At 38.2% G+C, this 25,577-nt stretch overlaps 1 protein-coding gene across 1 annotated transcript in view; it reads left to right on the plus strand.

Annotated features, from left to right (window-relative positions):
* Window positions 1–1,007: 1,007 nt before the first annotated feature.
* The window catches only part of RRP15 (ribosomal RNA processing 15 homolog), a 40,731-nt gene continuing 16,161 nt past the window's right edge, over window positions 1,008–25,577 (plus strand). The window contains exons 1-4 of the mRNA XM_036096181.2: window positions 1,008–1,203; window positions 13,388–13,662; window positions 16,198–16,295; window positions 19,163–19,364. Coding sequence (XP_035952074.1) covers window positions 1,059–1,203; window positions 13,388–13,662; window positions 16,198–16,295; window positions 19,163–19,364 — 720 coding nt within the window. The 5' untranslated portion in view covers window positions 1,008–1,058. The remainder of the gene's footprint in view (window positions 1,204–13,387; window positions 13,663–16,197; window positions 16,296–19,162; window positions 19,365–25,577) is intronic.

Genomic DNA, 25,577 nt, shown 5'->3' on the forward strand with positions numbered 1-25,577 from the left:
GAGAAATCCGTACTCCTTTACAGATTTTATATATTAAAAACCAAGAAACATTCTACCAGGAAAACACCAAGCTTAGGGAAAGCCTTTAGAATACTTCTGGCCGACAGAATATGATATAAAGGTTTGCTGAGTCTGACTTACTAAATTTGTCAATAGTTGTATTGTCGTTCCTTAATTCACTCCTTGCAAAAATATTTTTTGATTTCCTACTCTGGGCCAGCTTTGCCAGCCTTAGGGGTAGAATGGTGAATGAGATCTGGTCCCTACTTTCAAGGAGTCAACAATTTAGGAGGAAAATGGAAGGGGCAGATTGCGGTAGCTGCCTGGAGGGGCTGCCGGGGAGGGAGGCAGCAGCACCGCGTGGAAGCCAGAGATCCGCCCACCAGGTCGGCCCCGCGCCGCAGGGCCCAGAGCTAGGTCCGCGGTTCTATAGAAGCAGCGGGGCCGGACGCGTTACACCCCGAACCCAGAGGAAGAAAGCGACAGTCTATTCGTTTTGCGATTGGAAGCCACGGAAAGCGTTAATCAGAGGGAGATTATGTGATAAAATTTTTGAGAAAGATCTTGTGTGTTACGTTGTGAATCTCTGATGCTTTGGTACTTTGCGGAGAGAGGATGACATTGTCGTATTCTCATTAGAGACGCCGCACTCGCTTTCCTGGCCTCCCAGCTGCAGGTGCGGCTGTGGGCCAGTAAGGGATCTTGGAGGAACACCCTAAACCCACATTCAATAAGGCAGCACAGAAGGGAAGCGGCCGTAGGGAGGAAATCAAAGTGGACCGCTCCGGGTTGCGGCAGTGGTCCGGGGGCAAGAGCGAGCGGGCCGGGGAGTCTGCTGAGAACGTAAGTTCACTAATTCCCACCCCCGCACTGGAGCGGATTTCAGGTAGAGACACGGACCACTCCGACCTCCCTCCAATTCACAGTCTGAGGCTCCGGGCCCGGAACTCCGGGCTAGACGGCCCCGCCCCGGAACCTTGTGTCACCGGAACTAAATGCCGAAGTTCCTTTTGTTACCACCGGTCGCAACTCTTACGGGTCGCTTCCGGTGAGGAAACATGGCCGCGGCCGTTCGGGACTCACGTGTGGGTGCAGGGAAAAAGCTGAAAAATTCACTGAAGAAGAAGAAGAAGATGAAAATGGTAGCCAGAGCAGTATCTTCGGAGTTGGAAGATGAGGGCAAAGACACTGCCAACAGTGGAGGTAACGTACTAGGGTTGAGCTGAAAAGAAAGGCCGGGTTGAATTCGCGGGAAGCAGGGAATGCGATTGGCTTTGCTGCAAGTTTTATCTCGGGTGGCATCCAAGGGGCGACTTTGGCCCAGTGAGAAGGCTTGGAGGTGGTGTTTGGGGAAGGGACGCTTTGAACTTCCACATTCTTTTACTAGACATTGTCACCGTCACTGTTACTGATTAAAAGGGATGAAAGCAGCAAAAAGGTTACAATGATAGAAGGCAAAATGAGAGGGTATATTTAAAATTACAAGAGTGGGAAAAGTTTCTTAGGGAACGAGGAGCAAAAGGCCAAAAGAGCTGAGAGGAAGATGAATGGTATACTTGACTTTTCTTGTGTGGTACGTTCGTGACTCTGGGAGTCAGAGACCTGATAGCAGTGAATGAAAGAAGAGGACGTGGTTAAAGTAGAATAAATAAAAGTATCAGTTGATCTCTCAGATGCTTGTTAAAGGAAGGAAAGATATTTTGAGGCCTTCGGCCATGATGTGACCATGCTGCTCCTCTTTACCATCATTCTTGGCATTAGCTTCTTAGGTTATAAGGAATTTGAGATGACCCCTGACCTTCTAATGTTCCAGTTATTGCTCCTTAATACTAGCTAGAGCTTTGTAACAGCCAGAACTATTCTTTTATAATGGACCTCAGATCATGAGAGTTATCTGCTCAAGATGGTCCAGTGGCTTCCCATCTCAGATTAACATCCAGAATCCTTAGACTGTATGATGTAGCTCATAGCTCAGGTCGTTTTTTCTCTCATAGTTTTCTACTCTGCCCCCTACTAACTACTAACTGTAATCTAACCACACTGATATCCTTGGGGTTTAACACATCAAACAGGCTCCCACACCAGGGTTTCATCACTTGCTGGCTTCACTGCCTAGAGTATTTTTCAAATACTTGCATGGCTCTCTCTTCCTGACTTCCTTCAATCTCGGATCTAGTGCTTTATCTGCAAGACTTGACCCTCATCACCCTATGTAATGTACCATCACTACTCTTCTTGCCTCCCTACCTTCACTTTTGACTAATCCTGCTATATTTTTCTCAGTGTTTCCCAAATCATCTGGCATGTTATATAATTGCTGTGTGTTTCTCCCAGCTGAAATGTAAGTTACGTAAGAGTAGAGATGGCTGTATCCCAGTATCTAAAACAGTTCCTGCTGCATAGTGGATTTTTCACAGAAATTTAAGTAAATGAATGGGTAAATCTGGACTTCCAGAACCAAGAAGAAACTGTCATGTGCTAGCTACTGCAGTCCCTAGGTAATTACAGTCCTCATCCGCTTCCAGAGTAATTAAGCAACACAGTCAATTTGTTGAGCAGGAATTAGAACTTCTGATTCTGCTATTTCTTGAACTGAATAGACTAGTTCATGTGGGGTTGTCAGGGAAAGAAGCAGTACTACATTTGAAGCAAAATACCAGTACTGCTTACAAATTTAAGTGGAAATTAGATTTCTCTCTTTAAGTACTGAATAATTCCAAGTTAGAGCTGTTCTGACTTTTCAATGCAGTGTTGTCAGTGCTGACCAGGTTCTAAGGTTCTCTTGCTATTATAGATAAGTTACATTGTGGATTAAGGGTTTTGGGTACTATGGAAACCTAATTATCCTTTAGGTGGATAATTTACCCTGTGTTGAGGAACAAAGGATAAATAAATTTCCGCCCTAGAATTATAGTCTTAGGGAAGATAGATATTCAGCACAGGACTGTAAAAGTAGTTATTACAATCATGGTCCAGTTAAAATGGTACAAATGGAAACAGAGAAATCCATATCCTGTAGAACCCAGCTTAGGCATTGCTTTCTTCTGTCTTACATATATTACTCATAGTATGCTATGTTATTATTTTATTTTAACATACCTTTCTTCTTATAGATATAGATTCCCCAAATGCTGGAACTGTGTCTTATTTATTTCCATAGGGCCTTCCTTGCACATTTTAGTATTAAGTACATTTTCTTGCTGAATAAATGAATGAGGTGGCATTTCATCTAGGCCTTAGAAGGGTGAATAATTTTCTAAGTCTGGGGGTTCGAGAAGACAGGTTTCTCAGACGTCCAGAGAAAAGCACCTACAATGGCATGCAGCCTCTTAAAATGCATGGGGTATTTAGGACACCATGAATTATCTGCTGTGGCTCTAGCTTCCAGAGAAGTTACTGACGTGAAACCAGGAACAGAGGGTAAAGCCAGATTGTGAAGAGTCTTGTGTGCCGTATGAAAGAGATCGGCGTCTCCATTTGTAGACAGTAGGGAACAGTTGAGAACTTTTAAGGAAGAGAGAGACACATGTTTATTCATACCGCTGGCGGCTGTATGGCGGCTGGCGCACGGTGCCAGACCGCTGGTGGGCCCTGGCAAACCTGTGTCCGCGCTGGCACCAGTGCAGGACTGGGGGGGTCGGGGGGGCACAAGGGCTCCACCTGAAATGTTTTTCAGAAGAAAAACATTCAGTTTTCCAAATAACCAACTTAGAAAAAAACTCATAGCACCATAAATTTTGGGTGTGCTCTACTGTTAGAGGAATTCGATAATAAGAGCTATATTTTTTGAGCTTTGTATGTACTGTGTGCTGTTCTAAGCTCCTCATATGTGTGCCATTTCAATTCTGACAACAACCCTATGAGATAGATTCTGTTATTGTCATTTTACTTATGGGAAGCTGAGGTCCAAAAAGGTTATAACTTGCTCGCCCCAATACAGAAGCTGCTCAGCAGGTTGATAAATGACACAGCCATTATTGAGGTTTGGCTGTAGCACCTGTACTCCTGACCACTCCCTTTTTCTGTTCACTTTCTTGTCTGTATCCTTTAGGTTCTGACTTCGTTGTCTCCATCCACCTTTTCCTGCAGGATTTAGACTGTAGCTCTGCGAGAGATAAATTATAAAGGGCCTTTTATTTAATAAATTAAATAATGTAGGTCCGTTGGTTATAAGATGGGACATCCTCCTTTTATTTAATTCAGAATTTGTTATTTAATATAAGAATCTGCTGTTTTCCTCTTATGAAATCAGTTATTTGAAACGTGACCGATGGAAACAGCTTTTGTAGTTCAGAATTTGTGTATATGTGGCCTTGACAGAACTAATACATTTTCAGAAAATTTCAGAGAATGGATGCTGAGAAACTATAAAGGCAGAAGATTAAATCTGGTTCAGACACATCAGTGAATCAGTGTGCAAATTACAGGCTTATTATTAAAGTGAAGTGTACTGGCTCGTTTTATCAGGAAATTGAATCAGAGGCTTCTCTTTGAATTTTAATTGGATCCTAAAAATTGATAGGGATGTACCTTATCATATGATCATTTGAAAGCAAATTCTTTTAGCAAAATATTACTTAAATTTCATAGAAAACACACAGGTTAAACCCATGCATTGTTTGAACTTTTCCTCTTGGCTTTAATTTTTATTTTGATACATTATGTAAGAAAGATGTAAAAAATGATGCTTTTACGAGTGTAAAACTCTCAATTACTGTTTGTCAGACTTTGCAGAAATTTCCTAGTTCTTAGGACGTCTGGGTGGCTCAGTCAGTTAAGTGTCTGCCTTCAGCTTAGGTCATGGTCCCGGGGTCCTGGGATCCAGTCCCGCATCAGGCTCCTTGCTCAGCGGGGGGCCTGCTTCTCCCTCTGCCTCCCACTCCCCCTGCTTGTGCGCGCGCTCTCTCTGACAAATAAATAAAATCTTTAAAAAAAAGGAAATTTCCTAGTTCTGTTAAGAAAGACTTTGTCAGCTTTGCTAACAGCTGTATCAGAATTTGGCGTAGAACCTGATACATGGTATAGTACTCTATCCATTTAGTCATTGAATAAATTGGAAATTGCTCTTAATGTGATTTTTACACTTTTCTCATGTACTAGGTATTGTTGAGGGTAAAATTAACAGAACTTGTATATAATGTAAACTTACATGATAGTGAAATGGTTCAGACTGAATTTTAGTAAATTGTAATACTCTTCAGTAGGATTTGAAATTTGGTCATAGTAATATCACAAGTGATCACAGATCAGAGATATGTGGAAGGTAAAATGCTACAGTTAGCATTTTATTTTTTTCTTTAAAGATTTTATTTATTTATTTGACAGAGAGAGACACAGTGAGAGAAGGAACACAGGCAGGGGGAGTGGGAGAGGGAGAAGTAGGCTTCCCGCAGAGCAGGGAGCCCGATGCGGGGCTCGATCCCAGAACCCTGGGACCATGACCTGAGCCGAAGGCAGATGCTCAACGACTGAGCCACCCAGGCGCCCCTACAGTTAGCATTTTAAGTAACAGATAAATATCAGGGGTTATGAAGAGGATGATGACACCCCTATTTGAGTTAACCTTGAACTGCTCAGATTTATTGAATTGATACCTTGTTGCAGGTTTTGATACAATGTGTAATTGGTTCTTAAGTTTGTATTTTTTTTAAGATTTTATTTATTTATTTGACAGAGAGAGAGAGCACAAGCAGGGGAAGCAGGCAGAGGGAGAGGGAGAAGCAGGCTCCCCAGTGAGCAGGGAGCCAGATGCAGGGCTCTATCCTAGGACCCTGGGATCATGACCTGAGCCGGAACTTAACCTACTGAGCCACCCAGGTGCCCCTTAAGTTTGTATTCTTAAAGCATACACAGGCACACATAGCCTCCCTAGTCAGTAAATCAACTCAGGTGAGGAAGTAAACAGTGGTTGATGGTATCAAGTATTATGAAAGAGAGGCTGATAACCTCTACCTCTGAGTTATCCTTGAACTACTCAGATTTATTGAATTGATGCAGTGTTGAAGGTTTAGACACAATGCTGACTTTATTCTTAAGCTTGTAGTCTTAAAAAAAAACCTGTAGTCAGTAAATCAACCCAGATGGAAAAAGCCTTGGTCATTATCCAATGCCATGATGTGACCAACCCTTTCCTCATAGCTTGTGCCCATATGACTGTAAACTGGTAGAGAAGAATGGTAATTTCATGTTTTCTGAATCGTTCTTTTCACATACATGAAAAATGGCCATATGCTTCTAACATAAGACTTGATAACAATCCAGTTTAGAGGGTCCTATGAGCTATCACTTTGTTTTGATAAACTACAAAGCTGTGTTTTAGATATAATAATGCAGCAGATAAATATGCTTTTCATCAAACTGTAGCTTATAGCCTCTTTCATCATTTAAGTTACTTAAAATAGCAAAGGAACATGTCTAAGAAATGAAATATATCATAGTCCTACTTGAGTGGTTTAGCAATTTATAGGACAGACTCAGGAAACAGAGTACTTTCAGGCTCTATGCTTTGGCTTGCCTAGATGGCACATGTAGCCACATCTTTTAATTTGTCTCATAGTAGCACTTTAATTTTCATTGTGAGTATTTTTATGGAAAGCTGGGATAACTTCATTTTTTTCAAAGGTAAGTGCTTTTAAATAAAATTTAGAACATCAATTTTGATTATTCTAAATTTTTTTTTATTTTTATTTTTTTAAAGATGTATTTATTTAGGGGCGCCTGGGTGGCTCAGTCGGTTAAGCATCTGCCTTCGGTTCAGGTTGTGATCCCAGGGTCCTGGGATCGAGCCTCATGTCAGGCTCTCTGCTCAGTAGGGAGCCTGCTTCTCCCTCTCCCTCTGCCTGCCGCTCCCCCTGCTGGTGTGCGCATGCACTCTTTCTCTGTCAAAATCTTAAAAAAAAAAAGATACCTTTATTTAAGAGAGAGAGAGGGAGGGAGCACAAGCAGGAGGGGCAGAGGGAGAGGGAGAGAGAATCTCAAGCAGACTCTGCATTGAGTGTGGAGCGTGACATGGGGCTTGATCTTACAACCCTGAAATCACAACCTCGGCTGAAACTAAGAGTTGGACGTTCAACCTACTGTGACACTCAGACACCCCAGAATATTCTAAATTTAGTAGTAATGGGCAGGAAAGATCATGTGGCTTGAGCAGAACAAGTGATTTATAACTGGAATGGGGAACAGTAGTTTCAGAGCTCTTGATAACTAGGGCAATGTGCATTCTTAGGCAAAATCAGAATGGGGGTGAGGAATGGGCTCTTCTGGTTAACTGAGGCTTACATAGAAATTTCTTTTTAATTCAAGCTTTCTTAAACTATTAATGACTATTTTCTGCATTCATTCAGTACATGTTAATCTTAGTTGAATCCTTGATTCAAAGCTTTCTAGTGCCTCAGAGGTCAGACAGCCTTATTGCTCTGCTCTGTTAACTTTGTGACTTTGGGCATATTTCTTTAACTTTTTTAAGCTTCAGAATTGTTACCTGTGTAAATAAATAAGAGCAACTCATAGAGTGTTGTGAGGATTAAATGATAATGCATAAAAAGTGTTTTATATAGTAGCTTGCTCTAACTACATGTTAGCTAGTTAGTATTGTCAATATTTTAGAGTACTTTGAAAAGTTGTGGGACACAGAGCACCTCACTGGCTCAGCTGGTAGAGCATGTGACTCTTGATCTTGGCATCATGAGTTCAAGCCCCACATTGGGTGAGGAGCTTACTTTAAAAAAAAAAAAAAAAAATTGTGGTGCAGTATCATTGATCACTTCTAAAATAAAGTCAAAGGTAGCCTACCTGCACTTGATGATTCCCTGGACATGCATTATAGGCTATAACCAAGACTGTAGATAGAATTACAATGGAAGTGAAATTCCTTTTACCACCTTTATTTTGGCGTCCTTTTTTAGTCTTTTGTGATCTCCCATCCCTGGTCTGTCATCTGGGTTCTCAGCATCCTTGTCTGTCGTTTATTTCATGTCTAATATGTACAAAGTCTGTGTTAAGTTCTTTTCATGTGTTATCTGATTTAATCATCATAACAACCCAGTGAGGTAGATAACTATTTTCATGCCTATTTTGCTACAAAGAAACTGAGACAAAGCAGAATTAGGTAACTCACCCAAGCTAATACTGTTGGAAAGTAGTGGAATCAGGACGTAATGCCAAGTCTGTCTGATTTTATAATCTGAGCTCTTCACCCTTCTGCTCTAACTAGCTGGTCAACTAAAGCTTCCCATACAGCACCTCACACTTCTTGCAGATTCCAACTACCAGAGGTATTCCTTATTCATTTCGCCTCCACAATGACATTAAAATTCTTATCGTGTGTGTCTCTGTGTGGTATGTAATCAGCACGTAAATGTTTACTATGGGCTAGGCACTCTTTTAAGAACTTTAATATAAACTCATTTAATTATCACAAAACCACAGTGAAGTTAATACTATTTTATTGCCATTTTTACAGATGGGGATTTTGTATCTGGAGGTGAGATTGGATTCAGGCAGCCTGACTTCTGTGTTCATACTCTTTACTACTAGCTGATCTCTACCAATTTTTTATGAGGAATTCTGTTTCAGTTAGAGTTATTCTGAAGGTGTGAAATAAGTTAAATGTTAACCAATAACCTTAATGCTCCCAGATGGTATTTGTATTTTAAAAGAACAACCTTCTTAATCCAGTAGAGAAACTTTTTAAAAGTAAGGGCCTAAGGTAAGAGAAAAGCACTAGCAGTTTGGCCTCTTACTGGAAACACACACCTATAGTGCTGTAATTTTAAACCACTTGGTTTTAATTTGGGGGTTAATGTGCATATTTTATTTCTTGGATCGTAAATCAAACCAGCATTTTTATAAACCAGCCAGCTTTTTAAACTCAGTTCTTACTATCCAGTTTCCAGATCCGGTTTCAGCCAGTCTGAACTTCTTGTCATTTCATAAACATCTCACCTTCTTTCATATTTCCATGCCTTTGGACATACTGGTTTATTCTGCCTGGAATGCCCATCATAATGATGATTATCATAATTTTAATTTTTATACAGGGCATTGACTCAGTCAGATCTAGGGAGTTTTTGGTTGTAGATTTAGTGATCATCCCCACCTGTGTCTTTCAATTCACTTGGGTTGTGGAATCTTACTTCTTTGGCCTCCTCCCTTCTCTTGTCATTCAAATCCCTGCTTTACCTAAGAAACAACTTTAATATCATCTCTGTAAAAGATACCCCCAAACAGTCACCCTTTCTTCGTTGCCTTTTTTTTTTTTTTTTTTTAGAAGAGCACTGACAAATTTTGCATATTGTAAAACCAAATTTTGTGGTTGGTTAACTGATTTATCTACCCTACTAAACATAGGACCATCTTCAAGGAGAGAAACCTAGACTTAGATTTTTTGTTTTCCCCTTCCCCATCATTCATGAGTGCTCAGTAAATATTGAAGGACTGTGAGTCTTAAAACTTTATCCCACTTTCTAGCCAACAGCTAACTATATCTGGGACAGATAATAAATTTGAAAGGGAGCTGGAAGTTTGGGGAAAAGGCAGCGGGAGATGGGAAATGCCTACATCTACCACAGAATCTTAGAAGTCTAACCCTGCCCTGCCAGTATGGTAGCTGGTAGCACTAGCCACATGTGGCCTTTTTTTTTTTTTTTTTTTAAGTAGGCTCCACAACCAGCGTGGAGTCCAATGCGGGGCTTAAACTCAAGACCCTGAGATTAAAAGTCAGACTCTTAACCGACTGAGCCATCCACGTGACCCCCCATGGAGCTTTTTAAATTTAAAGTAATTAAAGTGAAAAATTCAGTTCCTTGGTTGTACTGGCTGCATTTGAAGTATTCAGTAGGCTCTGATACCCAGTGGCTAGTGGGCAGCTTTGATAATAGAACATTTCCATGAATGCGGAAAGTTATATTGGAACCATTAGTTACTGCTTCCAGTAAGTGTTCTTTGTAGCCCTTCCTTAATTTCCAGATTCCAAAAATAGAATGCAAACTTAGAGTTAATATTTAAGATAACACAGAAGGCTTCAAAGGAATCTTTTACTTATCTGGTGCCCTGGATATATGCACTTAACTTCTGTTGTTAAAGATCAGTTAGTAGAAAATTTTTAAAAAATCTCATCTTCATAGGATACAGTAAAATTTCAAAAACCAGTTCTGCTTTCTGATTGGTTTTATCTTTGGTATCCTAGAAGTAAATCCTGGTTTTTAGTACGCTGGAGGACCTCATTACATTGGCATTTTTTATTTATATAAAATGTGATCATTTCCATTTGCAGTGAATGTCAGACTCCTCTGAGCTAGAACTTCTTTAAAAAAGTCAAATAAAAATTAGGAATTTAGTGGATTCTTTTCGAATTTGTTGAATTGGTTTATGCAGGTTGTATAAAATGGTATTCTAAGACTTTTCACAGATTTTTTATGTGCCTATAATATGCATATTGTGGTAGTCAGTCTGGGTAAGAAACATACCAAGAAAAAGAGCCAAAGTCTGGAAGTGGAGAATTGGGGTAGCTCATACAGTTGTAAAGTCTCGTGGCTGCCTCTACAGTGCAACTGAGAAAGTGAAATTGTTGCCATTTGTGTGCAAATGCATCAGGACAGAACACTAGATGTCAGTATTGTAGTTCTGACATTTTACCAGGGACTGGTGAAACCTTCTGTTTTTGATCAGCCAGGTATTCTTCATTCACACAAACATTTAAGCTGTTATGCCTCTTTACATTTAGAAAAATTCTTACTACAAAAAGCACTTGTCAAATAATTGTTTATTTTGTTATTAATACGTGTGCAATGCTGCTGACTCTGAGAAATAAGATGTATAATATTAACATCTTTATTTTTCAGATAATTACATTCTCCAAACTTTGCTTCTCAGTGTACTTTCCAGAAATCCTGGTCTGAGGAGGTGCTTCTGAGGGAAAAATTGTGTGACTCTGAAATCTGGTATATAGCAGACACTCAGATTCATTGAATTGAATGATAGTGCTAACAGCTTTTGTTTGGCAAAATCTGGATTTTTTTTTTTAAGATTTTATTTATTTATTTGACAGAGACAGAGAGAGAGAGGGAACACAAACAGGGGGAGTGGGAGAGGGAGAAGCAGGCTTCCCGTGGAGCAGGGAGCCTGATGTGGGGCTCGATCCCAGGACCCTGGGATTATGACCTGAGCCGAAGGCAGACACTTAAGGACTGAGCCCCACCCAGGCACCCCAAAATCTAGATACTTTTAAAAAATACTTTATAAATAATAAAGTTCTTAAATCACCTATATTTGCATGTCAAAGCCTAGAATCATGTGTCCTCAGATTTCTTAAATTTACCCAGCATGCAGGATATAGAGAAGGCTTCAAATTAAATATGTGGCAAATGAGTTTCTGTTTAAAACTTTTTTCTCTTTACTGAGAAATGTGCAGCACATTAGAGCAGTGGAATTATTAGCAATTTCCTTTATTATTTCCCTTTTTGATAACACTGACACACTTTTATCACACTTTGAAGATACTTTATTTTTACTTATTTGCTTGAGGTTCATTTTTTCTATATCTATAAAATGTTTTATATGTTTTTATTTGCTGTTTTCTAAGGTTATAAATTTTTATCTTAAATGTATTAAATATTAAGTTTTACATATTTTTCATTTCATGAATTTCCAACACTTAAAGGTATTGTGCAAAAGTAATAGCAAAATTGCAGGTTTATAATGATTAGCTAAGTCAGATCTTTCTGGCAGTTCTCTCTTACTTCATGATTTACAGTTGAGAGACTAGAGAGGATCACTCCGACATTAACAGCCGACTGTACATTCAGCTCCTTTCTTTTTTTTTTTTTTTTAAAGATTTTTATTTATTTATTTGTCAGAGAGAGAGAGAGCACAAGTGGGGGGAGCAGCAGAGGGAGAGGGAGAGGGAGAAGCAGGCTCCCCACTGAGCAGGGAGCCCGATGTGGGACTCGATCCCAGGACCCCGGGATCATGACCTGAGCCGAAGGCAGACGCCCAACGACTGAGCCACCCAGGCGTCCCTCATTCAGCTCCTTTCATTTTGGTCATGGCAGTAAGCTGAATTAAGGGGAAGAAAAGGCTGAAATGTTATTTGAAAGCAGAATATGTACATTTCATTGAAATTATTTAAAGAAGAAAGGGGGCCTTAGAGCTGACGAGCAGGTACATTATTTTGAAGTAACAACAAAAAAAACCATCAGACTTCTTAGAGGTAGAAGCAGAGGTTGTGGTTATAATGCTTAGCTTTGGTATGCACAGCTGGGCCCAGCACTGGCTCCCTGAGGGCAGTGCTTCGTTAGCTCCTCTGTTGCTCAGTGAGAAACATTCCAAGTTACTAAGCTATTGGACGATTTTCTCCTTTGAAGTAGTTCCTAATAAGTTCCATCGGCTTCTGAAGAACAAAACAGAAGCTGTCCAGAAGGCTCTGGACCATATAGATGTACGCAGACTCTGCTGGCTGCTTGTGGTCTTGTTGGTAAAGTACAGTGAACTTCAGAAGTGGAGAAAAGCCACAAAACTTAAACTACAAAAGCTTCTCAACGAGTTGATTTTCAAGCAAGGCCCCTGACTAGACTCTTATTTCTGCCAAGCCGCTGACCCCAGCTATTTGAACCTTATAAGATGAACTAGCTGGCAAATAACCTGTATATGCTTTTTTCGGAGGTTGTGCAGGATGCAATTCCAACAGTACACTTTTGTATCTGCAACTCAGAACTTGATAGTGTCATTCGGTCACCCAGCTGTGCAATTGAATCTTTAGTATCTTGGGCAGATATTACTTGATTATTTTTCAAGAATGGTAAATACCTAATTTTATAATGTTATATGCAAATTCTATAAAAGGGGGCCGGTTTTTTTGTTTGTTTTGTTTTCTAGACTTTTCTGTACACAAATTCAGAGTTTTAAATATCTGGGTCAAATCCCTAGAGAGGTTATTCTGACTTCTCTGTACCATGGAAACATTTTCTTGATGGATTAAAGTTTTTTGTTAATCGTTTTAAAAATAATTTTCATTAGTCTCTTATTAAGTAGTTTAATGGCACAAGTAAGGCCCATGGACTTGAACACACACTACACTGCTCCCATGTTGGCATCTGCTGCCCCCTTGACAATAGGAGTAGGTGTGGGCTGTTGGATTTGTTTCTGCTGCTTGGGTCCTGGGTGCTGAAGCCCAGCATGGCTGGGCCAGGTCTATGGGGGCTGATGGCAGTAGGATGGAGGGCCGTCTTGCTCTCTGCTATTACTGTAGCTGTGGAATTCACAAAGTTCCCCTCTTGTGAAAATGAAGACAGATGGAGAACTGTTAGCTTTTTGACGGGTCCTGGGGGTCTGGCATGGCCTTGACAGCCTCTTCCTCCAGTGTTAAAGTTTAATTTGTTTCTACTCTTAGGTTCTGTAAGAAGCTGTGGATCAGAAAAGGATGACTTTTCTTCAGATGATGAAGCAGTGGAAGCTGACAATGAAGATGAAGTTGAACCGTGTGGCAATGGAAATGAACATGCAGCTGAAGCTAGTGTTGGAACTAACGTGGGCTGGGCGGATGCCATGGCTAAAATTCTTAACAAAAAAACTCCTAAAAGTAAACCCACTATTCTGGTCAAAAACAGAGAGCTGGAAAAGGAAAAAGAAAAGTTAAAGCAAGAGAGACTAGAGAAGAGAAAACAGGTGTGTCTTACCAGTTGTTTTGTAGATTAGATTGTTTGCCTAGTCTAGTCAAGTTCCTATCTGTACCAAATTGTTCCTGGCAGTGTTTGTCCAATTAACATTCCAGTTTTTAACTTGCTTTTTTACATAGGGGTGAATAACCAAGCTTTTGTACAGAGGCCTAGTCTAAATTACTCCATTGAGCATGTTCACTTTTTAATCATCTAAGCAAAGAAATAGAAATTAAACTACTGAGAAATTTAGCCTTTTAAAATCAAGTAAATTATACATGTGGCCGTGACTCCTGGGTCTAAATATTCAATTTAGCTGTCCATATGCTAACATTATTAGATTCTGAACCAATAGAATCATGTTAGTTACTTTTTACTAACAACCTATTTTGTAATACAAATCTGTGAAGATGTCAGGGATTGGTTGCAGTTCTGAAAATGGACTGTTTTCACTGCTGGATAAACTCGAATTCATTATACCTTTTAAATCACGGATAGAAGTTAGACTAGGACAGTCTGCTGATTCAAGGCTAAAAGTTGGACTTCAGTTTGCTGTTGTGTTTTATAAGAATAAAGAAACAATAATAGGGTTTTTAAATCCCTTATACTTGATGAAGCATTTCTATGTCTAAAAAAAAATAAATAAAAATAAAATAAAATACTTGGTTAGTGAAATAAATGCCATTTTTTAATGAAAGAAAAATAACTTTCTATGATCATACTGACAATATAAAAGTACTGATTTCCAAGAGGTACTTTATAGGTAAAATGAAAGGAAAATAGATTTAGATTGACATATATTTCCTTTTAAGGAATATATTTCCTTTTTATATATGAGGCATATATTTCCTTTTAATTTCATCATCCCCTTATCTTGTTTCAAGGTGAATTATTTTCTTTGTTCCAAATACTAGTACTCTGTGCAAAAGGCTGTATGAAGATGGAACTTTTTAAGTGTTGCTTTTAGAAACAGAACATACTGTACTACTCAGTTATTCTCATTTTACTTTTTTTTTTTTTTTTTTTTTTTTTTTTTTTTTTAAAGATTTTATTTATTTATTTGAGAGAGAGAGAATGAGAGAGAGCGAGTACATGAGAGGGGGGAGGGTCAGAGGGAGAAGCAGACTCCCTGCCGAGCAGGGAGCCCGATGCGGGACTCGATCCAGGGACTCCAGGATCATGACCTGAGCCGAAGGCAGTCGCTTAACCAACTGAGCCACCCAGGCGCCCTCATTTTACTTTAAGATAAATCTTACTGATAGCTTTTCAACTGAAAATTTGAATCTTTATCATCTGGCAAAAGCTGACGGAAGCTTTAAAAATATCAGAATCCTTAATTACCTCTAGTCCCAGTGTTCTAGTCAAAGTAAGAACATTTTGAAGCCAAGAAAAATGAGTCTGTAACTCTAGGGCAGTCCTTTGAGTGCTGGGGATGATACTGTTCACATAATGCATGAAAACACACATGTTGATACCAGAAACAGGACACAGTCGCTACAAACGCTATTATATATTCCTGAGTAGAGTCTGTGTAAATTATCATTGTTTTTTTACTGTTAAATATTATCAGTTTCCAGAATATCAAGTACTTATTTCTGATCATAAGTATAAAAATATACTTCAAAGTTAAAAATTATTTTGGGATTGTGCATGCCTTGGGTATTACAGATAATGAAGAATCAACTGTTTTAAACTTAAAGTAAGATTTCTAAATTTCTGGCATAATCTGATAGTGAATTTCATGACAAAAGTAAATTATCTGATTTGGGGAGGAGTCTATTCTTTTTAGAAAGGAATCAGGCTAATCTTTATAGTGAGCAGGAATTTGATTTTACTGTGATTAAACATTTTCATTAATACAAAAATAAGAGATTAGATGGATGCAGAAAAGGAATAGATAAAAGGTGATTTTTTTTCCCCCATTGATTCTTATTACTGCCTTTGATGCTCACTAGATTCCTGGCGATCAGTTCCTCATATTCAGTATATTTGATCTTAGGTGATATTTTGGCCTGAGACAGCAGTATATACTGATGCGGTGTATTGGTGTGTCAAGTCAGGTGCCTAGGACCAGAGTACTACTGGATACAATGCTATGATTTTAAAAGCGGATACAAATTTTTAATATTCTGACTGCTGAGAAAGACAGTTTCTGAAAAATAAACACTGTTTAAACTTGTGGTTATTAAAGACAGTAGTTTGGGATCTTCCTGATGCTTACCTCTGATCTGGTGGTGGCAGGCCAGCATGTGGCTCTCTCACACCTTACCTTGTCCTGCCTGCCTCAGTATCCTGGCAGCCCTCCAGGCCCCTGCTGTCAGAGAGCCTGACGGAAACTCACTTTGTGCTTCTCACATGACATGCTGAGTGTTAACCACAGGCCTCCTGAGCTGAACCCCTAAAAGTGTGGGGTTTTTCCAGTCCCTGTGACAAACTAAGCCAGAATGATTTATTACCTTTGTCCTTTCACAGAGTATCATATCAAAGTATGCTGCACTTTCAAAAATGCCTAATATTCTTTCACATAACAATATTTATAACACAGCTTGATAAGAAGCGGGAATGGGAAATGATGTGCAGAGTAAAGCCAGATGTTGTCAAAGACAAAGAAACAGAGAGAAATCTTCAGAGAATTGCAACAAGGTAAGATTGTTTTTGCCCTTTAAAAAATAAGTATATTAAAGCTTTGATAGTGATCCATTTCTGACTTGACCTGATTCTTAAACTCTGCCTTCCCAGAGCCAAGTGATTTATATCAAAACCTGCCTATTTAATCCTGAATTCAACCAAAGATTTTATAGATCTCAGGAGGCAAGAATATAACGTCCTGAGTGTATATTTGGTTTGAACCTATTGCAAACCATATTGTTTTTGTAGTCAGGAAAACAGTGTAATTAGACATGCATTTCTCTTCTCATGGTTGTCTGAGTTTATGGCAATAGATTATTTTTGTTATCTTACATTGTACTTAGGGCATAACCAGTTTTGCATTACAGTAGCTTTATGCTGTCCTTTCACTCTGCATTTTTTTTTTTTTATCATTGGTACCAAATGTTTATTTGATGCCCTCTGTGTCCAAAGATAAATAGAATCTGGTGGCTGCCAGGTGGTCCTTGCCTACTCACAGGTAGGAATTACAGTCTCTTTGAGATTAGAGGTACATCCTGTGTGTTGGGAACTTAAAGCAGGAGATTGTCAGGGGAGTTGGGGAAGATTTCACAGAGGAGAGAACATTTGAGCTGCTACTTCAAGAATATAGCAGTTCTGCTTAGTGGAATTATTTTTTATTTTCTAGTTAAATACATTATTTGGGTCATTTTTTAATCCATATGGGTGTTCTATAGTGAGATACATAGAGCCAGACTGCTAGGTTCAAATCCCAGCACTGACTTATTACCTGTGTGTCCTTGGGCATGCTACCTAATTTTTCCGTTTCAGTTTATTTACATATAAAAACAGCAGAATATTATATCTACCCTGCAGGATTTCTCTGAGAATTAAATAAATTAAAAACATATAAAGAATTTAGAAAAGTACATGGTTGGTGCATGAGAGTAAGTGCCTCCTTAAATTTTATACTTGAGGCACCTCCCTTTCCTCACTTTGGTCCCAGCCCTGCTCTGAAGGGTATGGAATTTTACCCTCCGTATAAGCTAATAAGCTAGCCTGTTAGTTTCCTGGATACTGCCAGAAGACAAGAGACTTTTGGGTCAGAGACAAAGGACTTTATTACTCTTGGCAAAGCAGTAGCCATAGCGTCACATTTCCACTGGCTCCCTTTATCCCTCAGTGGTAACACAGGTGCCCTGTGTGGATGCTTGAGCGTGCAGTGGGTTGTGTTACAGAAGAACACTCTACTTGGGAATCTATTGCTTTTTTGGTGAATGGTAGCAAGCCTGCTCTTTGCCTGGGGGGAGACGTTACCTCATCTCTCAAGGTTGCATCCTACAAACTCAACTCTCAGAAATGACCTGTGTAAAGAACAGTCAGGGCCTTGCATCCTTGAAAAACCTAGCAAGAATGTGCAGGGATACTCAGGGTCCATGGCAGAGTGCCTCTCCCAGTGATAGAATTTTAGAGCTGGGAAGGATGGTAATGGTTTATATCAGTATTGTCCAGTAGAAATATAATGGGAGCTACATATATAATGTAAAACTTTTTTGTAGCCACATTGAATACAGTCAAAAAAAAAAAAAAAAGATAAAATTAATTGTACTAATGTGTTTTATTGAACCTAAAATATTCAAATTATTTTTTATTTTATCATATAATCAGTATAAAACAATTACCAATGAGATTTTAAAATTCTCTTTTTTCATATTAAATCTTCAATATATTCAGTCTGTATTTTAAACTTGGAGCATATTGCGATTTGGACTAGCCAGCCACATTTCATGGCTCACTAGCTACATGTGGCTCATGGCTACTGTGGTGGACACTGCAGGTCTTAATCTTCAGAATTCTTCTTGGAATGAACTTAACTATAGACCAAAGTATTTAAATAAGTATTTCATTTTAAAATAGGATTTTAAAATTCGTTTTATATTGGGGCGCCTGGGTGGCTCAGTTAGGTGTCTGCCTTTGGCTTGGGTCATGACCCCAGGGTCCTGGGATTGAGAACCCCATATTGGGCTCCCCCCTCGGTGGGGAGCCTGCTTCGCCCTCTGTCTGCTGCTCCCCTGGCTTGTGCTTGCGCACACTCTCTCTGTCAAATAAAGAAATAATTTTTTTAAAAATTCGTTTTATATCATAGGAGTTGCAGATAATATAACAATACTTTTTAAGCTACTTGAGTATTATTTCCATTTATAGATGAAACTGAAATCTAGAAAACCTTTCCTAGGGTCAAATGGTTAGACAGCTAACTGTAGAGGCTGTTCTCTTTCCATTGCATTGTGATGTCTTCAATTACTGCGGGAAGCCTGCTTCTCCCTCTCCCACTCCCCCTGCTTGTGTTCCCTCTCTCGCTGTGTTTCTCTCTGTCAAATAAATAAAATCTTAAAAAAAAAAAAGGTAATTTTTAGTTCTAATTGCACAAAAGTTGATTTAGAAAGATGAAAACTGGGCGCCTGGGTGGCTCAGTTGGTTAAGCAACTGCCTTCGGCTCAGGTCATGATCCTGGAGTCCCGGGATCGAGTCCCACATCGGGCTCTCTGCTCGGCAGGGAGTCTGCTTCTCCCTCTGACCCTCCTCCTCTCATGCTCTCTCTCTCTCTCATTCTCTCTCTCAAATAAATAAATAAAATCTTTAAAAAAAAAAAAAAAGAAAGATGAAAACTGAAAAGAAAAATCACATTATCAGTCCACATATATTTATTTTCTAGTCAGAAATTTGTATTCATTCGTTGAAATATATATTCATTTTTTAGATTCAACTCTTTTCATTTGAGTGCCTATTAAATGCTTGCCTCTTTCCTAAGCAGTAAAAATACATTGTTCTTATCCTCACAGTTTGTATCCTAGTGTAACTGTTACTTAACTGTGTTATTCTGGTCATTTTATATTCTATAGAGGTGTGGTACAGTTATTTAATGCTGTTCAGAAGCACCAAAAGAACGTTGATGAAAAGGTTAAAGAAGCTGGAAGCTCTATTAGAAAACGTGCTAAGTTGATATCGACGGTTTCCAAGAAAGATTTCATCAGTGTTCTGAGAGGGATGGATGCAAGTACAAGTGAGAAAAGTTCGACTGGAAAGAACTTGAAAGCCAAACAGGTGAGACTTTTATATAGGATTCAGTGCATCAGACTTTCAGTTCTTAAAATAAAGTTTTGGGGTGAAAAAGCACACTATAAATTTACAAGTTTGTATTCTTAAGTTTCATGATGATTTATTCAGTATGGAAGTTGCCAGTTATAAGTGACATACACACCCCTGCTGTTAGAACTCAGGAACCAGTGGATTCGGGTAAATCTTTTAGAGATACTAGGTCTCTCCCATCTGAAATCCTGCCTTTTGTGCATTTTGGAGACTAGAAACCTAAGTGTGGGATACAGCTTCAGTTTGCGACTTTGACCCACAGAGGTCATCGTGATGGCATATAACTTCTAAAATGTGAAGGATCAGAGCTTTGGGGAACATAATGGAAGGTCATTCTTGCATGAGCTTGCTTGGTGATGTTTGACTAGTTGGAAGATGAAGAGTATAAATACTCCTCATGATCTTTGGCATGATAACTTTGCTTCTGCAGTCCTTTTGACCTGTGGACTCCAGTAGTTGCCTTTCTAAAGGTACCAGGTAAAAGGTTTTGAAATGTGCTTTATTCTCAAAAGGGCTGTTTTGTTTTGTTTTTTAATTAAAGTAAAGTACTGGTGTGTTTGATGGCTTAATTTCTATTGCCAACAAAAAGTACTTCAATTAGGAGTCTCTGTTGTAAGTTTTTTGTTTGTCTTTTGGTTTGCCAGTTGAAACTCTGGCAAGAAGAGCATTTAGGAATTTCATGCTAACCTAGAGCTGAAGTATTTTTCAAGTTCTTTGATTGAGTTGCCATTTTACCTAAATTTGACAAAAGGTTTCTAGCTACTTAACTTTGTCTATCTCTTGCATATTAAAGGACCCAAATTGTTATTTATTTATTTATTTATTTATTTATTCAAAGATTTTATTTATTTATTTGAGGGAGAGAGATGGTGACAGAGAGAGCACGAGCAGGGAAGAGAGGGAAAAGTGGGCTCCCCACCCGAAGGGAGCCCAATGCGGGGCTCGATCCCAGGACCCTGGGATCATGACCTGAGCCAAAGACAGATGCTTAACTGACTGAGCCACCCAGGTGCCCCCTCAAATTATTTTTTAATTATCTACATAATACTGCTGCTCACTGGTGCAGCTATTTTAAAGTGTTAGAATTAATTATAAACACATGAATACTACGTTTGGGGGTCATTACTTTTTAGTTAAAAGATCTAACCTGCTGTGTTCTCATGAGGGACATTTTACTCTAAAAATTGGAGAAAGATCTAGCAGCATTAAATGAGAGAGTTAGTAGGAAGATGGAAAAAGAAAGACTTATTTTTTTCTTTTTTCTATTCATTTCAGAACGACTTTAATAGAAGCATTTGTTTTTGCTTTGGTATTATTTTTTTCATGAGTTATGAAAATATATGAAGGGTTCTTTCCAGTACCATTGTTGCCTTTTTTTCTTACCATTTGCACTTTTGCCCTTGACTTTCCTTTTTTCTACTTCACTGTCAAACCGAAGTGGCTTTGCTCTAAAAGTAATTTGTTTCTAGAACTTCTTACCCCATACTTAACAACATCTTGCTACATTTCTTTTAAAAACGTTGCTTTCACTTTGATTTCATATTTATAGAAAAACCACCAGACTCTTTTTTTATTGGACTTGATTTTGTATCTGAATAATATAAAAGTACTATAATATTTGTAATTGGGTCAGTTATTAATATCAAAAATATCTGCCTAGTTGTACCTGGTGCTATCCTTGTTATCTTTTAAAAAAGTCTTGCAATTCAGATAGATAGATGACTTCAATTAAATAAGTAAGATTAAAAAATTCTAAATTACTGTGTCTAGACTGCACGTTATCATCAGTTACATTAGGTACAATAAGAGATAAATTAAGTGGCTGCCCTATTTGTGGGGGGATTGTGATGTGACTGTCATATTCGTTTAGGACACAGATCAGTAAACCGGTGTAAGTTACTGGGACTAGGTGGACTTTTAAAGCAGTTGAAGAGAAGGAGGGAAGGGAAAGTTGGGAGTAGTATGCCAAAACATGATTCAGAAATGAGACATAGATTAATGAAATGGATAGAGAAGGATAGTAATTAAGAACAAAAATAAAATTTTCTTTTTTTCTCATATTTTACCTTTTCCTAGCACCATTGCTATTGCACCTTTTCCATGCTCCTTCCCTTCTCAGACAATCAGAGAGAAGAGCTTTAGGGAAATTCTTGTCCCTTTCCTGGGCATAAAGGGTCAGAACATAGCCTTTTTATCCCGTATTCCTAATATTATGAAATCTTTACAATTAGAGTCCATCCACATATGAACTGGATTCACTGGCAGCCGTCTATCAGGATACCAATCTGGAGATACCTTCATTATGTCTTCTGCTCCTTTACCCTGTTACACCTGTTATTTGTAGTTGTGACATTAATGTCTTATGTTCAAAAACAAAAAAGAGCCATTAGTTTTATATTAAGAAAGCTGGATAAAATTGTAGTAATATAAACTAGAGGTTGGATCCATTATATGAACATACATTAGGGGTGCTTTTGGTTGTGTCTGGTTTTTGTTTTTGTTTTTTTATTCCTTAGGAACACTCAGAACTTGGAAATTTGTTTTTAAGAGCCCCTTTTCAAGAATTTCTATACTCCTGCAAGATATAAGAAGTTTTAAGGCATTGTGACAGATGTTTCTTAACTATGTTATAATCCTGAACAAGATACTTTTCTGAGAACCTTTTCTTTTCTTTTTTTTGGCATTAAATGCATTTTATTTTCAAAGCAATAGGAGCATGGTTTCAAAAGGGAACTTGTGACTAAAAAAAATTGCCAGTACTCTTCCCCATCCCTCTCTGCCCCTTGCTATGCTCCCTTCCAAGGTAACCATTTTCAGTTCTTAGATCTTTGTTGTGGTATTTACCTCTGTATCTTAAATAATATTTAGACTGTTTTTTTAATCAATATTAGATACCTTTTATGGAAGACAAAGAATTGTCATTCTTTCCTTTGCTGCCACACCTCCCATACTGTGTCCTTCCAATATAAGCATATTAATACTTTTAGCTAAATCAGTATTCAGTGTAAACATCATTTACTCCTGAACAAAGTAATATAAGGTAATACTTCTTTATTCTTCAGCTTAGCTTCCTTACAGTTTTTGTTTTCCTAGAGGTAACAGTTGCCTCTTTTTTAAACCCTTCTCAGTACTATTTTCTCCGTGGTCATTGTGCTACAATCTAGACTGGTGGTTCTTTACCCTGGTATGCACTTGGACTTTGCTTTATCACTGTCCTGGGAATTCCCTTTGCTTCTTCCCTTTGCAGTAGCCTCTGTTTCTTGGACTGTCTTATTATCTCTTGGCTTTCACTCTCATTTTGATAAGGTCACATTTACCAGTTGCTCTCTGGAAAAGAGTATAGGATATCTTCATTTTTAGTTGATGTGTTGGCTGAATTACATGCAGTAGATGGAACAGTGGCCCCTAAAATCCTGAGTTTGTGTTCTAATTCCTAGAACCTATAAAATGTACCTTAGTTAGAGAAGGGCTCTTTGCAGATGTAATTAACTTAAGGATTTTGAGGTGAAGAGATTATCCCGGATTATCTGGGTGGGTTCTAAATCCAGTGTTCAGTATCCTCACAAGAGACACACAGGGGAGATTCGACAGAAGTGGAAAGGCAAAGTAGCCACAGAGGCAGAGGTTGGGGTGATATGGCCACAAGTCAAACAGCGTTCAGTATGTAGGCTTACTCAATACAGTCTCTATGTATTAATCAACGTTCCTGAGTTCAAGACTTTTCTGGTTTAATGTCTTCAGAGACTAAACTAGTGTCCAGGGTAATGTCTGTCACCTGCCTCCATAAGCCAGGAAGGGAAATTAAAAGTCTATGTGCTTCTTACACAGACTGTCAGCCAATCTGTATTTTTATCCCACCCCTCACGTCCACCTCCCCCCTTGCCTCCAGTTCCTGAGCATGGACCCAGTTTCTCACGTAAACATTAGCTTCCCTTCTCTCCAATTGGTTTTCACTGCTCTATCCAGTTTTCATTTATCTCCCCAAACTTGTTGGCATATTGTATCTGTAGTTATTTTCCCATCTGATTTTTTCCTTGTTTGTTTTTAACTTTTTTTTTTTTAAAGATTTTATTTATTCATTTGCAAGAGAGACAGAGAGAGAACAAGCAGGGGGAGAGGCAGAGGGAGAGGGAGAAGCAGACTCCCGGCTGAGCAAGGAGCCCGATGCGGGACTCGATCCCAGGACCCTGGGATCATGACCTGAGCCGAAGGCAGACGCTTAACCATCTGAGCCACCCAGGCGCCCTTGTTTTTAACTTTTGATACTTTTAATTTTAGTGGGCTTTCCATAAGAATTAGAGATAAATGCATGTCTGCTGTTTAATTGGAAGACTTCCTTTTTATTTTAAAAGCAAAAAGGTTAATCTTATTGTAACTTCTTATTGCTTTAATGGAATTATTGGGAGTCTTTAATTATAAGGTATTTCACAAACAGTCAATCTTTAAGTATTTGAAAGTGGACATTTTTAATGTTTTGAAGTGGATTATTTAAAAAAATACTTGTTTATAAACATTTTTCTAAAATTTTAGCCTTATAAAGAGGAAGATGTCCGCTGAAAGCAGATATATGCCCCTCCTGTATTTATCTGGATTTGTGTCTTCTTGGAAACCAGCTTTGTGATCATCTCTATCCTTTAAGGATCTTTAGATATTTAGATTCATGTTCTGGCATATCTGTGATTAACATTGTTTCTTAGAAAGTAAAGAAGAAAAGAGAGTACCTGATCTTTTAAAAATTTGTCTAGTATGTTGATTTATTTTTAATCTCATAGATAAGCAGAATTACTAAATCATTTCTTTATACAACACGTAGCTATGATTTCTAAGTCTGTTTTAAGGGTCATATATATTGTGCCCTACATATCTACATTTGATTTATTTCATTTTATATTTCTGTATTTACTATTTTTGTGAGCTACAATTTCAGCTGTTCAAAGTCTGCTGGTTCCATTTAAAAACCATAATCTTCTTCAAAGGCTTTTGGTGCCTGGATTGGAGCAAAGTTTTTGTATGTTCCAAAGACTGCCTTTCACATGATTAGCTGTTTATCAAAGTATTTTTAACTTTCTGATTCTGCTGACTTGGATAATATTGTTGCCCTTAGAATTTTTTTTATCTGTTTTGTCTTAATTTTATTGTATGCAATCATTATTTCTGGAGTAAAGTAGTTGGGAAACCCTTCCTTAGAGGCAAAAAAGGTATAATTGCTTTATAAAGATCATTTTTAGGGCAAGAGATTTTTGAAAAGACGTAATAAGTATTTGTCAGACTGATATATTAAATTACATTTGAATCATTAATTACTATACTTTATTTTTTGGAGCTGAACCCAAATACTGCAAAGTAAAACAAAAACAAAAAAGTACTTGATGGGCTCATTTCAGAAGAGATAATAGCTAATATTTGTAAATCAAAAAGCCTTCACTAGAACTTAGGGGGAGTAGTATTCTAAGTATTTTTGTCCATTAAAAAATGAGCTGTTTCTTCTGTTACATAGGTAAGGGTTAACTTTTTTTCTTAACAGCAGTTGCACATCTCTTTCATCATGGGAAATCAGGTCATTTGTACAGTGGATGTACATCACTTTAATAAATGTACAAATTATATCTCTGTCATTCACAAATTTAACGATCTGGTTTTTTCTTTTAAATTCCTTATATTGCAAAGCTTATGTGCAGAAGTAAGTCATTTATTTGTGAGTTCACTGCCCAATAGCTACTTCTCAATAATGCCCATTGTTTTCTCAATTCACGAACATGTCATGTCACAATAAATCTTGTTAAATCAATATTAGAGACTTAGTTAATTTTTGTTTTTTTATTTTATGTATATTTTTGTGAAATAGGGCCATGACAAAGAATGCTGTTAGTGGAAGTGAGAAAGCCTAAGAAAAGAGTGATTCTTATCCAAAAAATAGAAATTTGGGTTAAAGTATTAAATGTTAAATTCAGTAGAGGTTTGGTTCTTGGGAATAAAGCAGTCCACTAAATATTTCATATGGAAACAAGAAGAGAAACCACTTGACAATTGTTTAAGCAAGTGTTCCAGGTAGTATAGATGGTATGTTGCTTATGAAATTAGAAGGTAGTGAGGTTGGAAAAATTATGATGGGAGGATGTTCATAGAAAACATGACTCTCAAGAGGAATGTGCTTCAGGAGAATACAAG

Source organism: Halichoerus grypus, chromosome 7 (genome assembly GCF_964656455.1).
Source record: "Halichoerus grypus chromosome 7, mHalGry1.hap1.1, whole genome shotgun sequence".
Classification (NCBI taxonomy): domain Eukaryota; kingdom Metazoa; phylum Chordata; class Mammalia; order Carnivora; family Phocidae; genus Halichoerus; species Halichoerus grypus.